Raw genomic sequence first — 16,799 nt, forward strand, 5'->3', positions numbered from 1 at the left:
ATAAGTCGACTTTTCCAAATTTTGTAATATAATCATTTTAGTGGTTTCCTAATTTTTTTCAATAAGAGCCAATGCAGATTAGATAATCTTAAATAATTAGTAATTTTAAGAAATATATACAAATCTGCAAAGGTGCATGTGTGTATGTTAGGAGGGGATGTATTTGGGAGATTATACATGTAGCTTCATTGGACAGTCAGTTAGAAGTCACACAAATGTTCAAAAGAGAAAGTGTAGTGAATTGATAAGAAAATAATACTATGCCCCCAAATCAAATAATCCAGTGAAGAAATGGGCAAAAGACATAAAGAGACACTCTTCCAAAGAAGACATTCAGGTTGCTAACAGACATGAAAAGATGCTCAACATCACCCATCTTCAGGGAAATACAAATCAAAACCACAATGAGATACCACCTCACACCTGTGAGAGAGGCTACAGTGAACAACTCAGGAACAACAGATGTTGGCGAGGATGTGGAGAAAGAGGAGCATTTTGGCACTGCTGGTGGGAATGCAAACTGGTCCATTCACTCTGGACAACAGTATGGAGGTTCATTAAAAAATTAAAAATCAAACTACCCTATGACCCAGCAATTGCACTACCAGGTATTTGTACAAAAGATACAAAAATGCTGATTCCAAGGGGTACATTCACCCCAATGTTTACAGCAGCAGTATCAACAATAGCCAAATATGGAAAGAGCCCAAATGTCCATCAACTGATGAATGGATAAAGAAGATGTGGTGTGTGTGTAGATAGATAGATAGATAGATAGATAGATAGATAGATAGATAGATAGTGGAATATTACTTGGCAATCAAAATGAATGAAATCTTGCTGTTTGCAACAACATGGATGGAAGTAGAAGGTATTATGCTAAGCAAAATAAGTCAGAGAAAGATAAACATATGATTTCACTCATGTGTAATTTAAGAAACAAAACATGAACACAGGGGAAGGGAAGGAAAAATAAAACAAAAACAGAGAGGGAGACAAAACATAAGAGACTCTTAAATACAGAGAACAAACTGAGGGTTGATGGGGGGGGGGGGTGTGGGAGAGAGGAAAATGGGTGATGGGCATTGAGGAGGGCACTTGTTGGGATGAGTACCGGGATTGTATGTTAAGTGATGAACCACGGAATCTACCCCCAAAACCAAGAGCACACTTTACACACTGTATGTTAGTCAGTTTGACAATAATTATATTTAAAAAATAATAAAATAAAAAGTTCTATAAAACTGTAAAAATAAATGAATGAATAAATAAATAAATAAATAAATAAATAAATAAATAAAAATTCTAAAAAAAGAAAGAAACTAATACTATGGGGCACCTGGGTGACTCAGTTGGTCAAATGTTTGACTCTTGATTTCGGCTCAGGTCATGGTCTCACCGTCACGGAATTGAGCCCCTGAGCCTCCCATGTAGACTCCATGCTGATAGCACATAGGGCTCCACGCTCTTGGGTGGAAGCCTGCTTAGGATTCTCTCTTTCTCCCTTATTCTCTGCACCTCTCCTGCTTGTGCTGTGTCTCTCAAAACAAACATAAAAAAACAAAAACAAAACCAAAATCTAATACTATGATAATACACTTAGGAAGCTAATTAATGTTAAATAATGTTCTATGTTTTTAAACTGCATCAGTAACAATCAATGCTCTATTAATTCATAGCCCCTGTGTGTTAAACTGGCATGTCCAAATAGTTAAGTGTTACATTTTTTAGCACAGGTCTCTCAGTGAACATTAGAATCATAAATCTGTTTCTTTTAATTATGCTCATTTGCATATATTTAAATGCAGATGTCTAGTTAAAGATAATATGAATGATTTTTTTCTTCTTCAGTCTAAAAAGTTGTGTTTTAAAATTAATCCTTACATATTGACTGTAGCAATGTTAACGAATTAGCACTAAATTGAAGAGATCAACTTAAAACCTTTCTGGTGTTCACTCAGTGTGTACATATACACATATATATATATGTATATATATGTATACATACATATATAAAATACAACATAATATGTATAACATATAATGTAATATATGTGTTTATATAATATTTACAATATATGTACATACATTAGTTTTTATTTTTAGAAACTAATAATTCTCATAAATTATTTTACTGCCATTTATTTTGAAAAACACTTTAAAATAGTATTTTCTATTTCAATTTTAAAGCACCTATATTTTCAAATGCAGGATTTTAATCATAAAAAAGTATCATGAAAAAAATATATTAATAATAAAGAGCTATAGAAAGAATAATTATGATTTACAAAGCCAATCTTAAATATATGACTAATCTTTACTGACATACATAAATACCACCATTATAAAACAGGTAATTTCATCAAAATTTTAACAGACTGATTTACTTTGTTTTTCAAAAGAGTAATAAAAAGCAATCCCTAATAAATATTAATTTTCAAAACATAGTAGGCCATCCTAGTCATTATTTCTTAATTCTGCATGTTCTGAGAGAAATAAAATTGATAGAAATAAAATTTTTCACTTTAGGTTATGGAAATTACTTTCAGAAATACATATTAAAGAGTTCCAAAAATCTTAAAAATAGCTATCAAAACAGCAGTCAATGAAGCAAAACATATTCTTGTTAAAATCAGCTCATGAATACCATCTGGTTTGCAATAGGATCCTGGTTTGAAGTCTAGGATAAAAGGATTTTAGGGGTGCCTGGGTGGCTCAGTTGGTTGAGTGTCTGACTCTTGATTTCAGTTGCATGATCTCACAGTCATGGGATCGAGTTCCGTATAGGGCTCTGTGCTGGTTGTGTAGAACCTGCGTGGCATTCTTTCTCTCCCTCTCTCTTTGCCCTTCCTTCCCTCTCTCTTTCTCTCTCTCAAAATAAATAAACTTTAAAAAAAATTAATAAAGAGTTTGCTTTATTATTCAAAAAGCTCTGTATTTGTTCAATAAGTCTAAGAGTAGGAAACAACAGCTTTAATACTCTATGTATTTTTAAGGCATACAGAGGTGATAATATTTTAAATGTAGCTTATTTTTAGTGTAAAAAGTGGTATATATCATCACTGACAAAACATGTGCTACTTCTGCAATACATATCTTTTTTAAAAGAAATAATTTAAAATGTTAATTTTTAAGATCAAGAAATCTTTGAGTGAATTAGATCCCTTGTAGCTGCAAACAAATCCTATGAATTCACAATGCTATTTCTCCCAGTGGATGTCACTTTCTCCCCTGATTTTGTAGAGGACATGCTATATTAATCTTGCATCCTGAAGTTATTGATCATCTGAGGTAATGATGTAAATCGGTCTCTTTGTATATAAGAAAGATAAAAGGCATGAGGAACACATTTTGGTGCTCTGGTTTATTTACCCAGAAAAGTAAATTTAAAATGGTTATAGAGCAGAGGAATCCACTTTCTAGAGAAGCAGCATTATATATTCCATGAAATAAGAAAGCCACATAATTACTAGTATATTTGAGAATTATTTGTATCAACCCATAAAGTAAAGCTCTTTAATGACAGTTGGTAAACTTGTGCTGAAGAAATAGAGATATTGCTAAATGTCTACCTGACAAAAGAACTCAACACTACTGGATATCTATAGTTGCCAGACTTTGTGATGGGAAGGTAGTGAATGTCACTTCATTTAATCATTACAGATAGATATTTGTTCATTCCACATCATTTTCCACCTTTTTTTTTTTTTTTAACTATTTGGCTCCCATTAAGCATTCTAATTGAAGAAGTATTCTACTAATAAAAGTGAGAAAATCATTGTGTACATAGTACCTTTCATTAGAAAGCATACTTCTTCCCTTGCTCTTTCTAAATTGTGATGAAAAGAAATAATTATCAAGTTGTGTCTAAGTAGTCAGCTTAACCCCTTGGAAGCAATAAATTTTGACTTTGTTTTTGTTATATCTCTTGAGAATTTTCCCAAGGAACAAACTGAAGGACTTAAGAAAAAAGGTAGTAATTTTCTTCCATCTATATTCAAAGTTAAAAATTTTCATTTGTAAAGGGAATTCAGCTACAAGGTAAAACTTTTTCGTTACACAGAAGTTATCAAAAAACAGATTTTGGCTTTGGAGCTATGACTTTGATATGAGAATGATGGGGTCTGGAAAATGGAAGAATGTCTTACAGACATTGGGGAACATTACATAACTCAATAAAATTATCTCAGATAACTCCCTGCTTCAGTTATGCATGCTGTACACATTATTTTGTGATTTTTATGTTAATTAGTGCTAATTTTAATAAATTGAATATACAGGACATTGTAGGGGTTAGCCTGAACTCAAAGTGCCATTGAAACACTAACTAGACACTAACGATGCTTCTGCCTTAGAACTCCTATGTCAAAGATGTGATCCAAGTTCCAAGATGGAAAAACCATATGTGAATTAAAGGATCTTATGCCACACACAGGTGAATTCCAAAAGGGTGGGAATAAAATGAAATTTAAATCTCCAGGAAGGAAGATTCATTCTTTCTCTTTTTCTTTTTCTTTCTTTCTTTCTTTCTTTCTTTCTTTCTTTCTTTCTTTCTTTCTTTCTTTCTTTCTTTCTCTTTCTTTCTTTCTTTCTTTCTTTCTATTTCTTTCTTTTTTTTCTTTCTTTCTATCTATCTACCTATCTATCTACCTATCGTGTATGAGGGGGAAAGGGGAAGAGGGAGAGAGAGAATTTAAGGAGGCTCCAAACTCAAAACAAAGCACGCATGAAATGGGGCTCAATCCCACAACCCTAGGATCATGACCCAAATTGAAATCAAGAGTTGGATGCGCAGTCAACTAAGACACACAGGTGCCTCAGGAAAATTTTACCCATAAGGAAGAATTCTGTAATAACTAAAGTGCTCCAAAAAGTTTCTGAGACAGTTACTAAGGAAAAAAAAAATGAGTATGGAAAGATGACCAAAAGTCAACCAACCAAGCAAAAACAGTCCACATTTGTCTGTGAACAAACAAAATGTACAGTATAGTGCTTCAATACATATTACGAGCTGAAATGTGTCTCTCCCCCCTCCCCCGACCACACATAAAAAAAGTATGTTGGTGTACTAATCCCTAACACCTCAGAATGTGAAACTATTTAGACACAGAGCCTTTACGGAGGTAGTCAAATTATAACTGAGTCACTGATGCGGAACCTAATCTAGAAGACTGGTGTCCTTATGAAGAAAGGAAATTTGGACAAAGAGATGGACAGAGAAGGAAGACAAGGTGAAAATACAGGGATACCGCTATCTACAAGACAAGGAATGACAGAGGCTAGGAGAAGCTGGGAGAGCGGCCTGGAAGAGCCCTCAGAAGGAACCAACCCTGTTAATACCTTGATTTTGGACTTTTAGCCTCTAGAACTGAAACAATAAATTTCCCTTTTCTTAAGCCATCCAGTGTGTGGTACTTTGTTCTGAGAAAGCTAGCAAACTAATACAGTTCATGGGCAAGAAGAGCAAAATGATCCCAGTCAAGCATGAACTCTGCCCCTTGAGTCACCTTGTACCTTTAGAGCTTACCACAGTGTCTGAAAAAGAGCAAAGAGTGAGTGACTGAGATAATGGGTGAATGAAAGCAAGAATACATTTAAAAATAAATAAACCTAACTGAGGGATTTAAATCAGAATTGTAGGTAGAGCAGAGGAAATGAAAAGATAAAAAGACCAAGCATGGTCCTGAATTAGTAAGAAAAATCAGATAATGGCGAGTTTTTTTAAGAGACTAATAGAAAACAAGAACTGTGAAGTTCAGAGGCTAATATTCTAATTCTGACCAGATCACTGGTTTATTAAGGAACAATGATAAAGGCACTAATCTACTCTGGGTTTTGTTCTTCATCTGTAAGGTAAATGGACTGCCTAATAGCTGAATACCATTCAACTTGTTCAGTGTGTCTGCCAGATGTGTTACCCAAAGATAAACAAAGTGGAAGTCACACTTTCAGTAAAGGGGGTATCATTTTATGTTATCAACAGGACTGGCTAGGATGGGTCTAGATTGTGGCAATGAAAAAGTAAGTGACCAGAGTCTTTTAATACATGTCTTGGCCCATTGCTTTTATGCTTATACTTCTCCCTTTAATGCATTTATTCAATAAATATTGAGTGTCTATTTTGTGCCAGGCATTGTTCTAGGCACTTGGGACTAGAGAGCTACAATCAATGCAAAACTCCTGTTCTTGCAGAGGTGAGGTTCTACTGGAGAAGAAAGATTATATTTGATTAAATAAACATTCTATTAATAAACATTATATAAAATTTAAATATATTCAAATGTATAATTATTTAAATAAAGTAAATATATCTTAAATAAATATATATTATATATGTGTATAATTCAGAGGATGCATAATGGGGATTTATGGTGATATGAAGATTTATTTAGAGAATAAGGTAAGGAGAGCCTCTCTATGGAAGTAAAAACTTAAGCAGAAACCTGTACACAGGCATGAGCCAGACAAAGATGGAGGAGAGGGAGATCCCAACACAGGTCCAGGATGGGGAGGAGATTGGCAAGGTCAGTGGTAGGAGCAGAGGAAGAGGAGGGGGCTAATGTGAGGAGTGACTGAGGAGGTTGTGAGACAGGCAGAGAAGAGATCATAAGGGTCCATGTACAGAAATTTTTAATATATTCCGAATTTGATGAGGATCTGCTGGAGAGTTTAAGCTGTGGAGTGTGTGCCACAATCTGTCATACATTTTAGAAAATCAACTTAGGTGCAGTTTAGAGAATTGGCTGTAAAGAAGGCAAGATGGAGGGAGTCCAGGGACTAGATAAGAGTGTAAAGGGTTAAAAAAAAAAAAAAAAAAAAAAAGATGCTGGTTTTGGTCTAATCACCTGATAGCCAATGGGAAGTAAATCCAAACTCTAACTCAGAAAATTAGAGTCCCTCTGACATGTTCCTTGCTACTTTTCCAGTTTCACTTACAGTTAAACTCTTCCTCTTCCTCTTTGCTTTATGTTTGGTCATCAGACTGAACGTTTACATATTGTGTTTCCTCTGTTTGGAAGGGCCTCCAGTTTTCTTCTCATGGTTCAACAGAGATTTCACCTTCACATTCCAGAACCTCCTCTGTGAAACATTTCCTGACACTTCCAGAAAAGGAGATCTTTCCACAGAACCTCATAGAGAATAGAACTTCTCTTTCATGCTATATTATATTATGCTATTTTATGCTGTGTTGTCTCAATGGCAACTGAAATGTGTGATTCATTTCAACTTTACTAGTCTGAGAAAATTAACAGTATGTAAATTAATGAGCTAAACTTCTTAACCCTATGTCACTATGAATATCACTTAGAAGATTATTCTTTTCAGTACAACTGAAATCCATACTTACAATTAAGAAATTAATTTAGCTTTTAAACAGACTGAAAGCATATCTAGAAATGGGCAAAGAAACAAATTATAAAATTCACATAAGAGAATCAAAGTGTCTAAAGTGCCAAAAACATTGCCTGTATATAAAATGGTCTACTCTGTGCTGGAAATAAGGCAGTATCTTTCAGTTGGTATACAATTATTCCATATTAAAGCACTGAGTTCAGCCAATTAGAAAAAGGAACCATTGAACTATGTTTCAAGGCTCAATACATCTAGGAATTTTCAGGCTCAGAAATTATTTAGTATTTCTACCCAACTTCTTTTATGATTAGATAGTTAATCAGTATCAGTACCTATAACACAACTCACATAACTCATTTTATCTTTCATTTCACATTTCCAAATCTGAAGTGAATACTCTGGGGAAAAAATACGGACAACTTCAATCTCTTCTCTGAGTTCATATGAATTAAGGGTACTGGGCCATATATTAAGTTAATGATCAATACATCAACTGGAAATCTACAGTATTCTGCAATGATGTAATCCTACAGTATTAAAGTACTGTCAAAAACCACATTTTCTAAGTTTTCCAAGAAACTAGTTAGGCGAATTTATATGCCACTGCTAGAAAAATAAATACCTACACATAGAGCAGAATTGAGAATCACTTCTCACAATAGATATAATTCTAGAAAGAAAGCCATACAAAAAATAATTCTCTGTAAATTGAATGAAATCTCAATGCATTAGTGGTTTCCTGACTTAACAGCTAATGACCTCTGTCCCCCCACATGAAGACATTTTTATTTTTAGGATATACTGTTTCAAAAAATACATAATAACAAAATGCCACTATGAAACTAGAAAACAGACATGAATTTTTAATTTTTAAATATCCCTATCGAGATGTCTCTTTACCTATGAATAGAGTGACTGTCATGCTTAACGGCATATTTTTCAGTCCATGGCTAATGTTTAAGGCCGGTGGAAATGTAGCAATATCTCAGAAAAACCCATTCAGAAGCTTTGGGATTTGAAGACCTGAAGTTCAGAAACCAGTAAATTAATGGAACTTTTAATGTGAACATAAATCCTGTCTTAAATTGAACTATCGTATTTATCAACAGCCTTCTAAAGAGTTATATATTAAATTTTTAGAGTAGAATAAACTTTTAATAGCTGATGATTAACATCTCTTATTAGCTCAGCTAGAGAGATCTTTACAAATGTGTCCAACATATCTGTATACTTTTTCCTTTGAAGCATACTCATATATTTTTAAATAATTATCACTATTATTTAAAAGAACATAATTTTTTTTTTGTTTCTATAAGCCCTAGGACTAAGGCTTACCTGATGTTATATTAAGAAAGTTGTCAGAAAATAAATAAGCATGAATGAACTATGAAATCATATTACACTTTAATCTGCCAGCCCTAGAAAAGCTCACTTTTGAGCAGTCAATGTTCTAAGCCCTTTTATGAAACCATTCTGGCTGGAAGAAGATGAAATTACTTTGATGATCCCCAAGGACCCTTCTACTAAAGAACTTCAGGTGTCACTGCGTCTAAATTTAAGGGCATCCTTTGCCTTCCTTATCTGTTTATGTTCAGTATTTATTCCATCATCCTTGAAAATACATATTAACTATATCCACTGAAATCAGAGTCTACCACTGACATTTGGGAGATTTCAAGATTAGAAGAAAACTTTCAATCTCATTGGTCATAAAGTAATAAATTTCTTTCTCATTTTGCCTCACATAAGATGTCTTCTTTTTTTGGTATTTCTAAATGGGTGGAGACTTTTCTGTTTTTCCCCAAATTTCTAATAAACTAGTGCTTACTAAACTTTAGTATTAGGTTCCTAAGTTACCATGAGCCTCAACGCCTCCTCAAGTCTGCACACACATGGTTAACATCAACTCATCTACTGTCTTCTAACTGAAAAGAATCACTCTTACCGTGTAGCCCTCGGTATACTGAAAAGGAGCCCTGGAACTTTCATCTGCTGTTGGACTCAGAGGCTTGGGGTCAGACATGGACCGCTGCATCATCTTGGCTGTTTTAGGACTTGCCGGGGGCACTTTAGCCATATCTGGATGCAGTACTTTCTGCGGACTTATATCATCAGGGAGGGGTTTTTCATAAGGTACAAAGGCTGATTCTAAGGCTTTGCCTGGTGAAAGTGGTGAGATGGGTGAATAAAGGACTTTTGGAGATTTGGGTGGGGAAGGAGCCAGCTGTAATGTGGAATCTGCCCGAAGGTGAGATGAGTAACCAATCTCTAAAGGTGTTGGGCGTTTCTTGTCTTTGGGTGGAGATGTGGCACTCAGATATTGAGGACTCTGTGTGTCTGAATCTGCTTCTGTTTGACATCCTAAACTGCCCCCTTTGTAAGTCTTTTCAGGTGCTGAAATGTGTTTAATTATTTCTACCTTGGCATCCACGCGTGCCCGTACTGAAGGCGTTCTTATGGTTCCGACTGGTTCAGTCTGCACAGATATCTCTGCTACTGTTTGAACTGCTATGCTGGAGACTTTGGAAAGGGGTTTGGTCTTGTCAGCCTCTGCGGTGCTGTCACCATATTTCCCTACTCGAGCTTTCCTCCTTGCTCTAGCAGGCACATCCCATTCATCCTGATCTTCGTCATCAGTTTGGACACTCGTATCAACACTCTTTTTGGTTCTCCTCCTCCTACTCACATAACTCCGATCTGCCGCGTCCTCGTCGTCGGTTTGAACGCCACTGTCCACTATCTTTTTAAAGCAGCGCGGATCATCGGCCATATGTTCCCCGAGCTCATCATACTGTCCACGGACTTTAGCCGCAGCGCTTCTCTTTTTGGGTGGTTTCTCATCTTTCACAACCACATCTGTTAGAGGTATTTCTGAAACCGTACTCAGGATGCCAGGTGGGGCGATGTACTGAGTGACGCCGTCAGACTGTACCGTGTACCATCCTTGGCTCTGTGGTATTTCAATCGCCACGACGGCCGAGGCCGTGGTGGTTGCATCCTCAGGTGCCCAAAACTGGCCGCCTTCTGGGGCAGCGTACTGACCTTCCAAAATTGCCTGCTCTGTCGTGGTTTGCGGAGAAGCAGTTCCAGAGGGGTCATAGTTATACTGGTAGATCTGGCGAATCTTCTGCTCTTCTAGCTGCTGGTGAAGCTGTTGCTGCAGCTGTTGGATCTGCTCCAGCTGTAATTGCTGCTGAGCTAATGTCTCCTGCCTCATCATGAACTGGGCTTGCCTCTCTTCTTCTTGCTGATACAGAAGGTGCTGCTTCATAGACTGCAGCTCCTCCAGCTTTTTTTGAACCATGATCTTTTCCTGTTCTCGGAACCTTTGAATCTCCTGACGTTCCCACTCTAATTCCTCGGCAAAACGTTGCTGCTTGATTTTCTCCAGTTCCAAGAGCTCACGCTCCAAGTCAAGCTGCTGCTGTTGTTTGCCTTCTTCGGGGACAATTAAAATAGCACTTTCGTCTCCCACCACTTCGGAAAACACGTCAGAGGCTGTGGTTAGAGTGGGGACGGAGTCTATTGTCTCAGCGGTAAGGGTTTCCACTGTAATAGTTTGCAAACTGGCATTGATATCGATACCGGTTGCTGCAATGTCTGTTTCAGATGCACCTGTTGTTAGGAAATATGATCTAGGCATTGGCTGGCTCTGGTGCAGGGCGGATAACGAAGTCACCGCGTCAGCTGTGTGCACGCCAGACAAATCCCTCACCGTGGTGCTGAAAATGGAGCCAGGCTGTGTGGTGATAGCAAACGTGGAGGGAATCGGAGTTGCTACTGAAGAATAGACAACACCATTGGATGACCTCAAAACACTCCCCACACCATACTGGGATCCCGGAGGTGGAGTCATTCTCGCTGTGGAATACTGTGGCGTACTAATCCCAACTTCTGAAATGACTTGTCGTGTTTCTGGATATGGACCTGTAGTCTTGCTTGAATAATCCATTACCTCACCTGAAATACAGGGTAGAGTTACAGTCCAGTTCCCAGAATAAATGATGCGTTTGGGGTTTGAGGGCCCTCTTGATCTTGACGAACATAATGAATGGGACTGCATGCAAATCCACAGGTTAATCTAATTGGATGCAGAATGAAAGCAATGTTGAACATGCAGGCACATGCAGGTGACTTTGGGCAGAACAAATTAAAAACTGAAGAAACAAAAGCGCACATGTACTCCAAAATATGCTGCCAAAACATCCAAAGAAAGAGAAAAAGTAACACAATTGGAAAAGGGACCACATTTTCATCCTGAAATGAGATGAGGGACACCATAATGACATTTCAAGGAAAGGTCTGCTGCCACATCATACTGACCTGCAGTAATTCTCCCTGAAGTTAGATCTACTGCTGTATCAGTTCCTCCCGAATAATCAAAAGCATTCTTACTTTTATAGAAAAAATGTCCAGCTTCTGCTAAATTCGTGTCAGACATGGAAGGTTTCATTCCCCCAATCCCTCTATAACCAGAAGGGCCTGACCGGTCATATTGATAGTGGTCATCCCTATAACCAAAACGATCCTCAGGAAGAGTAGTTGCTGGCTGCTGTGCTGTGCAGCTCCTTCCAAAAGGTAACTTGTAAACCATATCGCAGCATACAGCTCTTCTTCCTGCAGTCAGATCGACAGGCTTTTCATCATCTTCTACTATTTTGGTCACCACACCGGAAGTAGATTCATCCATCGTTACAACAGTTCTGTGAGACTTGGTTGTACTGAGATCTACTACTTCCCCATCAGCCATTCCCTGGCGTGTGACGCTATCCGTCCATCCATTTGTGACTCCGACAGGAGGTGCGGTAACAGGTTTTGTAACAGCCGATGTCACTGGGTGTGCTGATGTACCTAAAGATAAGTTTATTGGTGCATCCTCCCTAACTGCAGGAAAGGCCTGGCCACTCGGTATCCTGTACGTGGGAGGCTCAGCATGCTTCGACGTAGTAAGCTGGAGGGGTGCTGGTGGTGCATGTTCTATACCCACTAGGCTTTCTGGGCCCATGGTGTAAACTGAACTAGCTGTGCACGTGACAACAGTCACCGTCTCAGTGACCAGGGGCATCGGCGTTACTGCTGATGAAGTTGCACTGAGATTTATAATAGATGGTTGGACGGCGCTGATTTGTCTCCCATAGACTTCATGTGTGGTGGTCTGCCTTTTCATATCCATTGTGGAGGCAGAAAGATCCATACACTTTTCAGTTACTTTAACTTCTACTTTTGGTACTGTACGCAAATCAATGGCATCACCAACAAGTGGCAACTTTCCATTTTCCTTATGCTGACGCTTCTCTAAATGTAGGTTATCTAGAGCAAGAGGCTCTGGAGGTATCGATATAGAGACACTGCTGAGACCAACACTAGTGAGTGCACTTCTGGCTGCTGAAGCCTCAGCCTTGGAAACTTCAGTTGTGAAAAACTGTGTAACTGAGGTTGGGGCTGCTTGAAATGAAGATAACGTTGTGACAGGGACAGCAGAAAATGTCTCCAAAGCTCCTGACATGTACAAGCTCTGTTCTGAAGAACTTGGCATTCCTGCAGTTGTCATAGGAGGAACTACAGAAAACACTGGTTCGATGGAAATCAGGTCTTTGGGGGGTGATCCCAGGGGCCAACTGGTAACTGCTTGACTAGTTGAAGAATCGGTTGGAGTCCCAGGTTCAGATGGCAATGTGATAACCACGTAGGTTTCCATGAGGGATTTGGAAAATCTTGGTGAGGACTTGTTAGAGTGAGGGGATGCTGGGGAGGTAGGGGAAGGTAATTTATAATCTGCTGAAGTCACTAAATTTAATGTCATGTTTGAAGCTAAAGATAGACCTGTTGGCTTGGGGTGTGTATCTGTTGATTTTTGTGTAGTTACTGGAAGCTGAGGGACTGCTGGTTTAGGGGCAATCGGAGGTTTACTTGGCTCGGGTCTATGTGTAAAGACAAGTCCAGATGGGATGGAAGATGGCTTAGGAGGAACAGGAGGAGGTGCAGTGGTACATATTTTTGTTATAGGTAACCCATTACTTCTTGGAATAGCTGTAGCCTCTACTGCAGTAACAGCATCAACTAGAGGTTTAGCTGTAGTGGTTACAGTCTCTGGAGCTGTAATTGTTAACTTTTTTGTAGGATGAATGATTGGCTTGGGTGAGGTTGGTGGAGGGAGAGGTGGAGGGGGGGGAGGAGGGGGAGGGGGAGGAGGGGGAGGAGGAGGGGGAGGGGGAGGGGGAGGCTGTGCTGATGTGTCCAAAGAAGAACTTCTAAAGAATGGACGCATTTTAGTTGGAAGAGAGGTAACAGAAGGACCGCCGGATGGCAACGGAGATGCGGGTTTTGTTTGATCAAAGACCTGTCCTGGTATAAAGCACGTTGCTGAAACCCGCTCCCCTACTGGAAGGGCCACTGCAGAAGAAGGAGGTTGATCAAACACAGTTTCAGAAAAGCTCATCTTTGTTAGTTCAACCTCAGTCTTCTCCCTTTTATCTCTGTAAGCTTCCAAAACCTCGAGAATAATTCCGTTCCCAGTGTCCTTCTTGGCTTTCTTCACTGCGTCTTTTGCAGATACAGGTAAGTCAGTGGAAACAGTGTCAGCAATCAGCCCCTCTGGTTTAGTTCCTATAGGTTCTAGAATAGGAGGCTCCACATCAGATAAGGAAATCACGATATGATCAGCACCAGTTCTTCCATCTGGTGTGGTGGCTCGATCTAAAGATACACTTATTTCTTCCGGATAGTCTATAATGCTGCCCGGAAAATATGTTGATGAAGAAATTCCCTCAGAATCTTCAAATTTAGTTACTACATCCACTGGTTCCATATAAACTGTGGTTATGCTATCCAAGGTAGTGACGGGTGAGGAGCTATCTGTGGTACAAACTGAAGAAACAGAAGACGTGAGAGAGGGTGTGTCAGAGGGTGGGACGGATGTAGCACTTTCTGAAGGCTCAGAGTAGGTCAAAATCAGTGATTCATGGGCAATTATCTCTTGGATTTCCCTTGTATAATCTGTTACATATTCATCCTCAATTTCTTCTGTTGAAAAATGTTGGGTTATTTTGACATCTGGGATAGAGAGTGTTGCACTGCTGGTCGAATCTGTAAGAGATGCTCCTGAGAGAACACTTGATGTCAAAGATGCATCGGGCACCCTGTCAAAGTCCACGGTAGACTCTATCGTGTCATCTGTGATGGGGGGCTGGGTTGGACTGGATCCAGGTGTTAACTGCATTTGCTGCCTCTTCATGAGTTCTTCATAGGCAGCATCAGCGTCTAATAATTTTTTTTCTTCACTGGTAGAAGTCACCATACTACCCAGATCCACTATTTCATGGCTTTCTGGGATGATAAAAGAGCTTGAAACAATGTCTTCTTGAGGCACAATAGAATGTAAGCTTTCTAACTCATAAAACTCTTTTTGGAGGTCTGTTATTTTTTGCATAGGATCTTCATAAATCTGTTCTGGGAGTCTTATTTTCTGCTCTTTCCCTCTCTGCTGCATAAATCCATTTTCGTCTTCTTGCCTTGTTAGCAGACTGCCATCTACCGAACCATTGTATGTGTCCTCTACTAAAGATTCATAAATATAATCCTCTATTAACATCCCACCATACAAAGGCTCTTTTTCAAACATTTCATCTCGTTCAGGTACAGCTGGAAAAGGTTTATATTTGTGGGTTTTGTGCATCATTTCTTCATACATCTCCTCGGCACTTTTTAATGCCTTTTGGCCACCTTCTTTCTGCATAATAGACTGCTCATCTGTTGGTGAATATAAAGACACAGCTGTGGGCAATTTGTAAACTTTTTGCACTTCTATTATCTTTTCTGGGCTTATTTCAAAGCCTTCTGGGTCTGACTCTATGCTAGGTGAGTATTCAGAACAAGAAGATCGATGGAGCTCCTCCATTTCCGCAGCCTGGCGTAATTCTTCTGTTGGAGATGCATCTTCAATGGGAGAGAGATTACTGGGTGGTGTCTTTGGTCTTTCCCTCCTTCTTTGAGCTCGAAGTTCATCTTTGTCTTTCTTTGATTTCTTACTAGAAGTCTTTCTTTGCTGCTGTTCCAATTCCCGCTGCTTTTCTTGCTCCTTTAATAATTCTTCCTCCTCTCTCAATTCTTCTTCCTCTGAAGAATCTTCAATAGTAGGTAAAAGAGGACCATGTGACCTGTGGCGAGCCTTACGTTGTTGTTTGCTCTCTCCTTTTTTGTGACTTGGGCTACTGTCACTGTCTTCATCAAGAGACGACACTGAGGTAGGGGATGTGCCAGGAGTGAAGCTGGAAGCATGAAGACTAGAAGATCCTTCCCCCCTTGACCTATCTTCTGGGGAGTCTGTCAAGCTCTCCATTTCCAATTCTGGCTCCTCATCAAAATACAAAGCCGTTTTTTTCTGTGATGAGTCTGCAGAGTATTTATCTGCTATTGTGCTGTTGAGTTCAATGGTTTTGAAGCGACGTAGCCCCCCTCCTCCAGCAACTACAAGTTCTTCACTCTCTTGACTTTTAGTTTCTCTGTACTTAAGCTCAGGACTCTCATCAAATGTCTCATCATCTTCATCATGCCACGAATGGCGTCTCCCTGCATCATCATCAAAGCTGGCACTGCTTTTCCGAGTTAGTCGCCTGTGTTTCCCGGCTGTTGCTTTCCCTTTTCCTTTCATGTCTTCCTTCTTCTGGCTCTCAATACTACTACTAATCTCTTTGAGCTGGCTCCTAATGAACTCATCATCTTCAGAAGCTGAAGCATCTTCGTCAGCACTCATTTCTATAATCTGTTTTCGAATAAAGTCCTCCTCTTCACCAGACCCTTGACTATCTTCCTGTTTATACTCATCACTGCTTGATGAACCAACACTGGTTCTCCGTTTTCTTTGTGGAACAGGTGAATTTTCACTTTCACTACTGTCTTCGACTGAATCATAAAGCTGTCTTCTTGTAGCTGTGTCATCAACAAACTCGGACTTTTCTTCGTGGTCCTTTCTGGAAGGAATGTCTTGTTGGCTATCTTTTTTTAAAGTGTCTTTTTCTTCTGGACTCTTTTTGAGCTCCTCTTCTGAAATTGTAGTTTCTACTGTTTCAGATAAACTCTGAGTTTTCTGTGGGTCCTTTGGCTGCTCAGAAGAAACCTCATGAGGTTGAGTTTTCTTTTCTGACTTTTCTTCAACAAGTGTACTTGCCTGAGCTTCCAAAATGGAGAGGACCGTACTTTCTAACTTAGCCAAATCTGAGGGGCTGGAAGGACTGCTTTCTTGGGAAAAAGAGTCTTTTTTGAGTCCCTTGAGCAAATCTTTTTCATCGCTTGGAATAAGACTTGGAATTTCACCAAGTGAACTTGATATCCCATCAGAAGAATATCCTGTGTCACTCAGACCTTGTGGGCTTTTTGGTTGCTGAGAACTTGAAGTGTCTGATTTGTCATCTTCCTTTTCCTAGCAGGGAGGAAAAGATACAGGAAAA

At 39.0% G+C, this 16,799-nt stretch overlaps 1 protein-coding gene across 1 annotated transcript in view; it reads right to left on the reverse strand.

Moving 5' to 3' along the window:
- PCLO (piccolo presynaptic cytomatrix protein) overlaps positions 1-16,799 on the reverse strand; it is a 361,627-nt gene that overhangs the window by 132,209 nt on the left and 212,619 nt on the right. Inside the window, exons 5-6 of the mRNA XM_042916591.1 lie at positions 11,677-16,771; positions 9,299-11,313 (exon numbers count right to left, since the gene is read on the reverse strand). Of these exons, the coding sequence (XP_042772525.1) occupies positions 9,299-11,313; positions 11,677-16,771 (7,110 nt within the window). The remainder of the gene's footprint in view (positions 1-9,298; positions 11,314-11,676; positions 16,772-16,799) is intronic.

This window comes from Panthera leo, chromosome A2 (assembly GCF_018350215.1).
Source record: "Panthera leo isolate Ple1 chromosome A2, P.leo_Ple1_pat1.1, whole genome shotgun sequence".
NCBI lineage: Eukaryota > Metazoa > Chordata > Mammalia > Carnivora > Felidae > Panthera > Panthera leo.